This window comes from Tribolium castaneum, chromosome 8 (genome assembly GCF_031307605.1).
Source record: "Tribolium castaneum strain GA2 chromosome 8, icTriCast1.1, whole genome shotgun sequence".
Classification (NCBI taxonomy): Eukaryota; Metazoa; Arthropoda; class Insecta; order Coleoptera; family Tenebrionidae; genus Tribolium; species Tribolium castaneum.
This window is the reverse complement of record NC_087401.1, coordinates 15,379,157-15,391,922: the sequence shown is the minus strand read 5'-3', so window position 1 is coordinate 15,391,922 and position 12,766 is coordinate 15,379,157. Positions and strand designations below refer to the sequence as shown.

At 36.8% G+C, this 12,766-nt stretch overlaps 4 protein-coding genes across 4 annotated transcripts; 2 read left to right on the top strand and 2 right to left on the bottom strand.

Annotated features, from left to right (window-relative positions):
- Positions 1–19: 19 nt before the first annotated feature.
- On the bottom strand, positions 20–4,923 carry Patr-1 (Protein associated with topo II related - 1). The gene is made up of 5 exons (XM_008192106.3): positions 4,790–4,923; positions 4,208–4,540; positions 3,431–4,159; positions 1,263–1,955; positions 20–787 (listed from the first exon to the last, which is right to left on the bottom strand). Exons 1-5 carry the CDS (start codon positions 4,826–4,828, stop codon positions 530–532), a joined length of 2,052 nt encoding a protein of 683 aa, XP_008190328.1. The 5' UTR covers positions 4,829–4,923; the 3' UTR covers positions 20–529.
- Positions 4,924–5,083: 160 nt separating this feature from the next.
- Positions 5,084–5,790, top strand: Ufc1 (Ubiquitin-fold modifier conjugating enzyme 1). The gene is made up of 4 exons (XM_015980834.2): positions 5,084–5,219; positions 5,270–5,401; positions 5,445–5,612; positions 5,657–5,790. The coding sequence occupies exons 1-4, from the start codon at positions 5,097–5,099 to the stop codon at positions 5,732–5,734; spliced, it is 501 nt and encodes a 166-aa protein (XP_015836320.1). The 5' UTR covers positions 5,084–5,096; the 3' UTR covers positions 5,735–5,790.
- Positions 5,791–5,802: 12 nt separating this feature from the next.
- LOC657730 (uncharacterized protein) lies at positions 5,803–6,538 on the top strand. The gene is made up of 2 exons (XM_964172.3): positions 5,803–6,092; positions 6,136–6,538. Exons 1-2 carry the CDS (start codon positions 5,887–5,889, stop codon positions 6,515–6,517), a joined length of 588 nt encoding a protein of 195 aa, XP_969265.1. The 5' UTR covers positions 5,803–5,886; the 3' UTR covers positions 6,518–6,538.
- On the bottom strand, positions 6,377–7,763 carry Pop4 (POP4 ribonuclease P/MRP subunit). Its single transcript, XM_964244.4, has 3 exons — positions 7,278–7,763; positions 6,704–7,225; positions 6,377–6,655 (listed from the first exon to the last, which is right to left on the bottom strand). Exons 1-3 carry the CDS (start codon positions 7,282–7,284, stop codon positions 6,519–6,521), a joined length of 666 nt encoding a protein of 221 aa, XP_969337.1. The 5' UTR covers positions 7,285–7,763; the 3' UTR covers positions 6,377–6,518.
- Between the last annotated feature and the right edge of the window lie 5,003 nt (positions 7,764–12,766).

The window sequence follows — 12,766 nt, the reverse complement described above, 5'->3', positions numbered from 1 at the left end:
CGGGAAATTCAAACAACAGTTGGGTCAAACTTTTTATTAACATATATCCGTTTGACATTCACTATCTATTGAAAAAGCATGATATCTTTCAAACATATTTAGATATCTGGAAAATAAACGGTTCTGTTAAATTTACTTAATTGTCTAAAGTTAATTCCAACTAATGCAATTGAAAACAAATATTTTGCATTAGCCCAATTAATGAACCAGCATCGGCCGCTCAATTGGCAAACTCACGATAACGAATTTCGGATACGTCACAATAAAATCAAAGCGGTGGATGCGAGTCGTGCAATTTCCATAACAAATCCAATAAATTACTAATTTAATATACAAAAATAATTAATTGAATTACACATAATTAAAAAGCTACAACCAACAATCAAGAGTTGTTACAAATAACAAATTTCAACATCTAACTTCTCTCTTTCATATATAAAAACAATAAAATAAGTTGTACACCTTTTTTACAGTTCTTGACGCCTATCTAAAAACATAAAAAGTAAAAATATATGGATTAGTAGATTGATCAGTTGGAGTCGACAAAGTGCTTCTCCAACTGCATTTTCTTATCGGGTGTTAGATTCTCGAAGCGGTTGCAATGCTTGGTGAAAATCTGAATCGGAACGGGCTCGATAGGTGTCGCCACTTTACTGACCACTCCTGTCAGGTCGGCCCAGCTCACTAGAAAATTGGACCAGTCGTTCTGTTGTTTCTCGCTCGCTGTCTCGGACGAAATCAGGTATTCGGTTCGTATCAACATCGTCACCAGTGCAGAGACACCAAACTGGAAAAAAAACAATTACACAACACGCCCACTTGTGGCTACAAATATGGAGGCACAAAAATCGCAATACCACGCAAATGGTGTGTCAAACATTAAAGGAACACTGACAATTATCACTTCCTACTTTTCGCACACTTGATCATTTTTACATAACGATATATTCAGTAATCACTCTTTAATTGAAAGTAGTTTTTTTAATTAAAAATGACTTTCTAATTTAAACAGCAAAGTTTAAAACTTAACAAGATATAAAACAGCGGCAAGGTGTTTAGTCTGCGGTCGGCCCTATGTAAGAACTGATACTTCGACAAAAAATTTCAGATTTTTGCACGATTTACGAACATAATTTCCCTTAAAAAACACTTCACACTTTCAAAAAATGTAAAAGTCTGGAAAAAAAATTTGTTTAGTCTGCGGTCCGCCACATTGAAAAACCTAGTTTTGAGGTAAAAACAAGCGAAAAAACGTGGCTTACTTTATTCAAGAGGACGAAATAAAGCGGCGCTTTGCCTTGGTGACTCAACGGCGTGCTTCTGCTGTTCTCCTGCCTGATGACCTCAACCAATCCCGTCACAATTTCCAAGATATCACCCATCGTACTAGTCTGTATGTACCTCTTGAAAAACGGATGCAACTTGGGCAAAATGTGATCGCCTGCCGTATCTCTCCTCCCAACAATGGCAATACTCAACAAAATCCGCGTCCAAATCTCCAACAACTGGGCGGAAAAACCGTCCATAGTCAAATGTGGCAAAAGCCTCAACAGCAACATTTTCCCTTTTCTTATGTTCAAAAAACTGGCAAATTTGTCTTCCTGCAGCAAACCGTTGACGATTTTCACGATATAATCGTGCGGATTTTCGACAACTGGTTCGCTGTCTTGCTTTAAAAGTTTCAAAACTTCTTGTTTTTGTTCGGGTGTTGGGGCTAAATCTAGCTCACGTAAACGTTGTTTTTGTTTGATTTCGTGCAGTTTTTCCATGTTGCTGATTGCGAGAGGGTTACGTAGGTCTTCGGCTTTGAGGAGGAGCGTGAAGAGAGCTTCGAGTTCAAGGAGGAGTTGCTTGGTTTTACGCGTGTCTCGGACCACGACGGGGCTGTCGGAGTCCTTGTCGGGGGTTACTATGTCCATGTCGATGATTTTTCGAGGGGCAGTGACCGACCCACACTAAAATAATCATGAGATTTTAAACCGTTTTACTGTTTTTTCGATATACTACAAAATAAAAACAATTACGCAAGGTTTTCTTTAAATTTTCTGCCGAAATCTTCTTTAGATTACCAGTTTATTAAAAATGTGGCTGATTTATGTTTAAAATATTAATTTTCTTACCTAACTCAATTATTAATATTATATTATTGTTTCTTTTCTTTTGTTTGTTTTAAAATTCTTCTTTCAATTTTACTTAAATCCTAGTTTCTTCTCTAAATACGTATTTTTTTATCATTTTATTTATTATTTCTTATTATTAAATGCTCCTATAGATTTTTTTCAAGATTCTTTTCCACGTTTTTTTTTATAAACTGTTCGCCTTTTTCTTTTTTTTATTTTTTATCTGTATTATTTCTTTAAAGTGAAGAGTAATTTGAAGAAATCCGGGCAATTATTCGAGATATTTATTTTAAATCGAGGTATCGGTAAAATCTTCGTTAAAATTTTCTTAAAATTATTTTGTTTCTTTTTTTTAAATTCTTCTCTGGATTCCATTTAGACTCACCTCTAAATTTCTATTTTAATTCTTCTCTAGACTTTCGTCTAAATCCTCTTTAAATTCTTAACAGATTTTCGGTTAAATTATTTTTCTTTCATTATTTGTTTACACATTCTTTTATAGATTTTCTTTTACTCAGATTTTTTCCTTAAGGCTTCCCAAAATATTTACTTTAATTTTGTTCTAGTTAAACTGTTTTCTCTCTCTGTGCTCTGCTTTTTTACATTTCTTTCTTCTTTAAATTCTTTTTTCTTGTTTTCTGTTTTTAAACGCTAATAAACTTACCTTTGAAACTCCTCTGAAGAACTAAATTCCCCTAGATTTTTTTTCAAAATTTCTTTTATACTTTTTACCTTTTTCTTTTAAAAACTCTTTTATCTGCTCTCAAAATTCTTCTCTAAATTATTTTCTCTTTAAAATTCTTCTGTAGATTTTAGATTCTTTTGTAATTTTTTATATTTTTTTTCAGATAAACTTTTTTAAATCTTACCTAAACTCATCGATAGATTCTTCAGTCTTCCTGTGATTTTGTTTCAAATTAATTATCTAAATTTCAACTCTGATTTCTTTGCTAATTTTCTCTCAATTTTTTCTTCAATTATTTTTTTGTCTCTTCTTTAAATTCTTCGTATTTTTTTTAATTTCTAATTTTTTTCATTCCTCTGTACATTATTCAATAAACTCTATGATAAAAAAAATCAGAAAGACACTTGTTATTCTTTAAATTGTTCAATCAGCGTTTTTTAAATTCTTATCAAAATTTTTCTAGATTTTTCCCCAATAATTTTTTTTTAGATACTGCCTTACGTTCTAAATTCAACAGGAAATAATTGAAATTCTTTTGTAATTACCCCTAATTTTTTGGTACTTGTATATAATAATTTTATCTCCAATTTAGAAAAACTGGAAAAAAAATTAAAAAAAAAATTACCTGTAATTTCCCTAAGGAATTTTCAAACTGCAACGGTGTATAAACCCTCGGGGTCAAGGTATTGTTGTTATCCTGTCTCTCGTTATTTCTCTGCCTATTATTCTGATACCTATTCGGAAAATTCTCTTTATTATTCTTCGCTTTCCGCTCTTTAAAAACCGTGTAATAATAGTCGTCGAAATACGGCGTTCCGGTGTTTAATTGCAACATTTGAATATTTAAAAGCCACTGTTTTTCCCTACTTGTCATCAAGCCGGCATACTCGTCCTTATTTTCATTATTTTCCCTACTTCTATAACTATCGTTCCTCGTCCTTTGCATGCGCACATGATTGGCGGCTGCATTTGGCGGCATTACGTTTCTAGGCGGCGGTGGAAAATTATACGGGTGATTCACCGGAAATTGTGCATTGCCTTGTGGATAAATCAAGTGTCTTGGCGGTCCCCCTTGCATAAAATGCGGCGGGATCATGTGAACCAAGCCAGGGGGCACGGGATGGTGGGGCAGCATGTGTCTCACAGGGGGCGGTATACCAATCGGGGGGAGCCCCGGCGGTAGTCGGAAAAGTGGGTGAGGGAAAGGGACTTGTGGCTTGATAGGGGGCTGTTGTTTTGAACTTTTGATTAGATTTTTTTCTAATTCTTCAACTGTACGTATTTGCTTGGGGACTTGGTGGATGGGCGAAAGGGGGATTGAGGGAAGGGGGGCCTCACGTGAATGAGACTCGATCTGAAATTTTTTAATCAAAAAAAAGTGGCTCAAAAAAAACAAACTCACAAAAGACTTCGATGCTTTCTGCAAGGACGACAGAATCGACGAATTGAACATGTCCCCATTTTTGTTAGGGGGGGTGTACGCCCAGACCGAATTTTTCGATAAATTAAGGGGGCCATTGTCTTCGAGCATCAAACGTGAAATTGAGTTCTCCAACTGTTCGGAGTGCTTCGTGCTCTCCGCAATTTCGGCGTATTGCTCGTGCTGCTGCTCCCAGTCGTCCAAGACCGAGCTGTCTTCGAGCCCCCCGAAGGTCTCATCGTTAAGAGCGTCATACTCCTCCTCCTCGTTCTCGACACAGTCGTCGTCATCCGGCGGCAACAAATGATCTCCGTTCTGCCGAAAAAACACAATCTTCCAGCAAATTGCGCAAAAAACCAAACATAACCTCACTCCCCCCGAATCGTTTTTTGCGCATCTGTGGCACACCAGGGGGGCACACTGACCCCGGACCGCCACACGGGACCCGCAAAAGGGGGCCGAAGCGCCAGAAACGCTCAAAAACACCAAAAAACCCGCTTGGCCTCATTGCGGCGTCCGGCCCCCCAGGGGCCCCAAGCCCGCGCCAAACGCAGCAATACTCACATTTATCGACGTATCAAAACCAAAAAACGTATCAGCCATTTGATTTTTGAATATTTTCAATCATTATGCTTAATAACACCGTTGTGAAGTTTGCGTAATTTTTTCACCGCCAATGTGACAAGCCAAAAGTCCCCAACAAAAACACACGAAAATTAATTCCAACCTTGACCCCCCTTGCAATCGACAAAAGTGGGGCCCCTAAGTTTTGTAATTAACAATTAACGAAATTTTCAATCGGTGTGTTTAATTTATCAGGGGTGAATTTTTTCTAGGGCCAACGCAACAATTGGAAAGTCCCCATTTCGTGATGGTTGACGAAAGCACCAGAAAAACTTTAAGCAGTATTCCCTTGCTGAAGACAAAAGCGGGGCCCCGAGACAAGGAACTGTGGGTCCAACGCTTGAAGGAAGAGTACCAGTCGTTGATCAAAGTGAGTGACGTTTACATAACCTCACGTCCGTACCATATGTTTTTTTACAGTACGTTCAAAATAATAAAGATGCTGACAACGATTGGTTCCGCTTGGAATCGAATAAAGAAGGGACCAGATGGTTTGGCAAATGCTGGTTCATCCACGACTTGCTCAAATATGAATTCGATGTTGAATTTGACGTGAGTACATTTGGGGCCCTGGTACCCCTTAACTTTGCGTTAGATTCCAGTCATGTACCCCTCGACAGCCCCCGAAATAGCCCTCCCGGAGCTGGACGGTAAAACGGCGAAGATGTACAGAGGGGGCAAGATCTGTCTCAGCGATCACTTCAAGCCTTTGTGGGCGCGAAACGTCCCCAAGTTTGGGATCGCGCACGCCATGGCGCTCGGGGTATTCACATAAATTGGGGGAACCCCACTCATTTTGTGTTTTAGTTGGGGCCGTGGCTAGCCGTGGAAATCCCCGACTTGATCGCCAAAGGCGTGGTCACGCACAAGGAGAAAACTGGCTAATTTTAATTAAACAAATTTTTTATTTACTATTTGTTCAATAAAATAATTAAAAAATTGGTAGTGTTTTAAAGAGTGGTGCCAACCTTGCACAAATCCCCTAAACAACATAACCTAAAGTGTCACCAGTTTATTACGATGAATTTACAAAAAAAATGATGCAAGTCGGGTTAAGACTAGGCAAAAACGGCACTAAAGGCCCCCCTTGTGTGCTCCGAATCGACTGCGTGTTCTACCACTACTTGCTGAAGGAGTTGAGGTTAAGTCGCTTCTACCGGATTTGCTTCATAAAATCGCAAAACAGCCGCAACTTTAGCTTTATTCTCCTGGAGACACGTTACAACCTAATTGACTACCAATGGTGAGTCAATTAGTGTCAAAATTGGGGGCTAACACTTTTTCAGGAACGAACGAGTGGTGGAAATGGTGCGCGAGCGGTGCGAGCTGGACCACGCCATGTCGTGGTTGTCCACCCTCGGGGGGGCTTTTTCAGCCCTTGGTGACTACTTCGCGAATTGTGCCCAAATCGCCGGGAAAATCTCCGTGAATCAATTGAAGCTAGCTTTGAGGTTAGGTGACCCGACTGTGGCCGCCAGATGTCGCCTCTACTTTAGTCTAAGTTTAATTCAACAAAAACGCTTCAAACTGGCCAGGAACATAATTTATCAGGAGTTCACAACCGCGAAAAATGCACTTGTTGTGGACGAACGACTTGTAAAGATGTGTAAAGGCATTTGGTCGAAATTACAATATGAGCATAGCTTGGGGCGTAAGCGCAAAAAATAAATCACAAATCTGGTAACATCACCGACTTGATTTTTTTAACGCTGCGCTCGCTGGGCTTCGTCATTATGTGTTTGCCGAAAACTGTGAACTTCATGGCGTCCAAGACGAACTCGAACACGGACGTGTTTTTTGGAATAACTGAAATCAAGCGATTTAGAGACGATTTAAAATTATTGCTTGAAATACTTTTCAATTGTGATTGTTGTGTGACGATCTGGAACGTCATTTTCGTTTCCAAGACAACGGTCCCAGTCAGGCCCACGTGACTGGGGCACTTGGACCGCGCCACCTTGATCTCGCTCCCGATTAGCTCAGATTTGGCCAAAACTGCCGAAAAGTTGGCCCAGTCTTGCTCACTACAGTGGGGCGCACGCCCGGCCAATTCCAGGTTCTGTCTCATGTATTGACGCCACATTTTCCTGATCCCTTCAAGTGAATTGTAATCCCAGTCTGACTTTGGCAATTTTAAAATGTTAAGGTCTTTTCGCTCCCTTCGAGTGAGAAAAGTCTTCTTTTTCCGGATCGGTTTTTTTCGCTTTTGCGAACTTTGGTGTTTGTCGAGGAGGAATTGCCATTTCAGGTCGTGGCGTAGCTGTTGGGAGTCGCTTCTAGGGAGTTCCTTCAGGAGCAGTTTTTGGATGTAGGTGGTGGGGTCCCCGATCTCGGGGGCGTTTTTGAGGTACTGGTCGGGCAAGCTCGTGTATAAATCTGGGGGAAAAACAGCAATAAAACGTTTAAATGCTGGTTTTAAGCGATTTACCGGCCATTGGAAAAAACGAGGTTAACTGATGTCAATCACAAGTGGCGCGAAGTTTAAATTTGAGTAAAAGCGCCGTAACTTTCTCTTTTTTTATTGTTATTCGGGTGTCAAAGGTCGGAATTTTTATTAAAGTGCGGTGTTGACAAAGTTGGGTTAATTTCGTTAATTGGCGGTTGATTCGGAATTATTCGAAATGTGAAATTCGTTAATTTTCTCTCAAATCTGGCAGACGCGTCTCTTTTTTCGTGTGAATTGCCGCTGTCTCCGCTTTAAGTGAATTATGAAAGGATGAGATATGTCTGGGAACGAACCGCCAATTGTGCGTTTTTGTGGGTTACGTATTTCCATTTATAACTTTCTTTTGACGAGACGCATCTTTTATTATTACATTACATTACGAATTGAACTATTGCACAGGAAAGTACAAGTCACGTCTAAGATTAATTTTCAAAATGTCACTTCAACTGTCTCTTCATGTTACGTTATAGTCGAGATTCGTTGCGATAAAGTATAATAAAAAAAGTTTCCAGTTTGTTTAACAGCATAGGTAATAGAGTTAGCTATTGTCGGGGTCTGAAAGGTCGGCTACTTTCAGGTCAAAGGAAGTCAGGCGGAAAGTTCCTTGTTTGATTCGATTTTTGGGACTAATTAGTAATTAAGGAACTGGAGAAGCAATCTGGCATAATAATGAAATGTTCAAACATCCACTCACTCTACACCTTATTTGAAATCAGTGCTATTTATGGCCAAAGCCATCAATAATTTTTTTGATCGAAGCTTTAGTCGCTTGTGAATTTTTTCAAATTTTTTCTACCCTTTCCTAATTAAAATTCGGAAAAATATCACAGGCATTGAAAAAATATAAATGATTTAAGAGCAAAATCCTGATTTTTGTGCGATTAGTAGTATTTGAGATTTTTTTTGCTTAAAATTTCGTTGGTCAAGGCAAATATATACCTTCATAAAAGTGAAAAATTTTTTTTTAACTCACTCCAGCAAATTTTTATGAACTTCTATATGTCTTAACAACCCACTAAAGTTGTTAAAAGTGCACAAAAAGTCCATTTGATCGATTTTTTGATGTTTGATTTTTCCAATTTTTGTTGCGATTTTGGTCAATTTTCGGCGCCCGGAACATTTATCGAGCAATAGCTCCGGAACTATTAGAGATAACACCATGAAGTGTATTATCGTTGGAAAGCTCTTTCAATTATCTATTTTTTTCAAAAAAGATTATAGTTCTCCGACTAATAGTTTTCGAGCAAATTGCAAATAAAAGCAAAAATTAGTAAAATTTTAAAAAATTCATAACTAAAAAAATATTCGGAATTTGGGAATTTTCTCGATGCCAATCGATTCCCCGGATCATTTTGCATAGGTATGGATCAAAATAGTTCCACTTTTTGGAATAGTTTAGCCGTAATTGAGAAAAAAATAAAAATAAAAAAAAGTTAACACAAAAAAAATTCATAACTAAAAAACTAAAGGTCGTAGAGCAATGCGGTTTGTTCCATTGAATTCAGCGGCTCATTTTCTGTATTATACCAACTTTTCACGAGATTTAAAATTTTGATTTTTTTGCTAAAATTTCCTGAGTAACACACTTACCTTCACGAAAGTGAAAAAATTAAATTTTTTTAAAACTCGTTCTATCATAGTTTTTCGGACTTATATATGCCTTTACAACCCTCTAGAGTTGTTAAAAGTCCAAAAAACGTCCATATGTTCAATTTTTTATGTTTGATTTTTCCAATTTTTGTCGCGATTTTGGTCGATTCCGGGTCTCCGGACATTTATCGAGCAATAACTCCGGAACTATTCGAGATAACCCCATGAAGTGTATTAGCGTTGGAAAGCTATTTTAATTATCTATCTTTTTCAAAAAAGATCATTGTTCTCCGACTAATAGTTTTCGAGAAAATTGCAAATAAAAGCAAAAATAGGTAAAATTTTAAAAAATTCATAATTAAAAAACTATTGGGAATTTGGCAATTTTCTCGATGCCAATCGATTCCCCGGATCATTTTGCATAGGTGTGAATCAAAATAGTTTCACTTTTTGGAATAGTTTAGTCGTAATTGAGAAAATAAAAAAAATTAAAAAAAATCGGCCAACGGTAGAATAATCTAATACAGAATATAAAGAAAAAGAATGAATTAAAAAGAGAAGAATCTGACAAACCTAAAGAAAAGATAGGAAAGGATTTAAAAAAAAAGAAAAAACGCAGAAATATTTATAAGAAAAATTATAGATATGAAAATATAGTAGTGAAACATTTATAGAAGAAAGAAAAGAATTAATGAATTATGAGTAAGATCTAGAAAATAATTTTAAAGAAGAATGTATAAAATGGTTTTAGAGGAAAAATTAGAAGAATGGTCAATAAAAGGAACTAAAGAATTTTCTGCACAAAACAACATTATTTCTAATTTCAAAGAATTGTAGAATAATTTTGAAAAAAATCGCTAAATTTTTCGTATAACTTGTCAATAAAAAAAACCATTACAACAACCGTCCCAAAAAACGAGATACGTCTGCAGCTTTCATCGCTGCAAGAACGCTACTTGATATCCAATGATTTATCGGTGTTTCTGTACAAAAAAGAGCATCTTCATTGCTCACTTCTCCTTAAATAACGGGAGAAAACATGCGTCGCATGCGGAAAGAAAGTTGGTAAATATTTATAAAATTTGCATTCCGGCGACGAAACAAAAATTATAAACAATTTTGAAATTCTTACACACGCTCATATAACTCTATTAGCTGTGGTCCTCTCAAATCATTCGATTATTATTTATTGATTACAACTTTCGCAATAAATTTGCGCACGGAAATGGAATAATGATTGTAATCTTCACCCACTCTAGTTTCCAAAAAAAGAATACAGAGATTGATGGCTTCAAGTGCAATTGTAGTGAGAAAGTGACAGTACTTGAGAGTAATTACAAAGTGTGGGAAGAGCGATCTGATTTGGTTGATAATGATTTGGCCAAATGTTTTCAAGTCTTCAAAGAATTCTGAAACTAGCGAGAAAGTCAGCTTTAGATTAATAACTTAATTAATTAAATTCCTGCAATAAATCCCGTTCAAGAGTCGGCTTTGTCGAGATTACTTACTCGCGATTGGCCAATTAATAAAGCTAATGAGACAAATTATTAAGCAAAAACAATTAAACAAAGCGTAATACGCGTTGTGACATTTTATATCACAATGAGAGTATGATGTGCAATTATAAATCCACTTGCTTCATTTATGAGATTGCATTACATTGCGGATAATCCGAGAAATTGTTTTTTGTAATAATAATTATAAAGCGTTTTGCATAATGCAAGACGTAATTGTAGTGGGAATTACCGGGATAAAAGTGTGGCCAACCATCACTTTGACCACAAAAAACCCCAGCTAACAAATGATAATTAATAGAATAGACTGTTTATGGCCACGCGAGTTGCAACAGATGATGTAACAATTTGTTAACATGGCAGTAAAGTGATTTACTCTTCCTAACTTGGACTAGGGAGGACTATGTCTTAGGATGCGAAAATCACGCACTGTAAAAATGGGGCACTTCAAACTTCGAGCAAATATTTGCAAATTAGTTTAAATCCAAACAATTCTTTGTACTCTTACAAATTTTTAATAAAATATTAATAAAAAACATGAGAAAAAAATTATTTTAAAATTTAAAAAAATCACGCTTCGTCTTGTATTTTTCAAGACGCTGCGAATACGGTTACAGATACAAGAAAAATGTTTGAAAGAAAGTTGTAGAGAATTAAATTCCCTACAAAAAAGTCCGCGAGACCATATTTCCATCGTCAACGGTTTAGGCCCTAAAGTCGCTCACGCGACGGATTTTTTCATTTTGCCGGTGGTTAAGTAACGCAAACTTAATTTAAACCTAAACTATAGAAGATAAATATATGGTGTCGCAGACTTTTTTATAGGAAATTTAATTCTCTACAACTTTGTACCTTACACTTTTTTTGTATCTTCAACCGTATTCTCAGCGTTTTGATAAATATGAGACGGTGCGCAAAGAATTAGCAATTTGCGTTCCACCTTATATTTTTGCGAACGCTGCGAATACGGCTCAAGATACAAAAAAGTGTAACGAACAAAGTTGTAGAGAATTAAATTCTCTACAAAAAAGTCCGCGACACCATATTTCCATCTTCAACGGTTTAGGTATAAATTAACTTGCAATACATGACCACTGGCAAAATAAAGCAAATCAGTCGCTTGAGCGCCTTTGAACGACCTTGGGGCCTAAATGGTTGAAGATAAAGATATGGTCTCGCGGACTTTTTTGTAGGAAATTTAATTCTCTACAACTTTGTTCCTTACGTTTTTTTTGTACCTTGAACCGTATTCCCAGCGTTTTGATAAATATGCGACGGTGCGCAAGAATTATCGCTTGAATTATCAATTTGCGTTCTGGCTCATATTTTTGCGAACGCTGCGAATACGGTTCAAGATATGAAAAAAGTGTAAAGAACAAAGTTGTAGAGAATTAAATTTTCTACAAAAAACTCCGCGACACCATCTTTCCATCTTCAACAGTTTAGGTATAAATTAACTTGCAATACATGACCACTGGCAAAATAAAGCAAATCAGTCGCTTGAGCGCATTTGAACGACCTTGGGGCCTAAATGGTTGAAGATAAAGATATGGTCTTGCGGACTTTTTTGTAGGAAATTTAATTCTCTACAACTTTGTTTCTTACACTTTTTTTATATCTTTAACCGTATTCCCAGCGTTTTGATAAATATGCGACGGTGCGCAAGAATTATCGCTTGAATTATCAATTTGCGTTCTGACTTATATTTTTGCGAACGCTGCGAATACGGTTCAAGATATGAAAAAAGTGTAAGGAACAAAGTTGTAGAGAATTAAATTTTCTACAAAAAAGTCCGCGACACCATGTTTCCATCTTCAACAGTTTAGGTATAAATTAACTTGCAATACATGACCACCGGCAAAATGAAGCAAATCCGTCGCTTGAGCGCCTTTGAACGACCGTGGGGTCTAAATGGTTGAAGATAAAGATATGGTCTCGAGGACTTTTTTGTAGGAAATTTAATTCTCTACAACTTTGTTTCTTACACTTTTTTTATATCTTCAACCGTATTCCCAGCGTTTTGATAAATATGAGACGGTGCGCAAAGAATTATCAATTTGCGTTCCACCTTATATTTTTGCGAACGCTGCCAATACGGCTCAAGATACAAAAAAAGTGTAAGGAACAAAGTTGTAGAGAATTAAATTTTCTACAAAAAAGTCCGCGACACCATGTTTCCATCTTCAACAGTTTAGGTATAAATTAACTTGCAATACATGACCACCGGCAAAATGAAGCAAATCAGTCGCTTGAGCGTCTTTGAACGACTTTGGGGCCTAAATGGTTGAAGATAAGAATATGGTCTCGCGGACTTTTTTGTAGGAAATTTAATTCTCTACAACTTTATCCTAAACATTTTTCTTATAT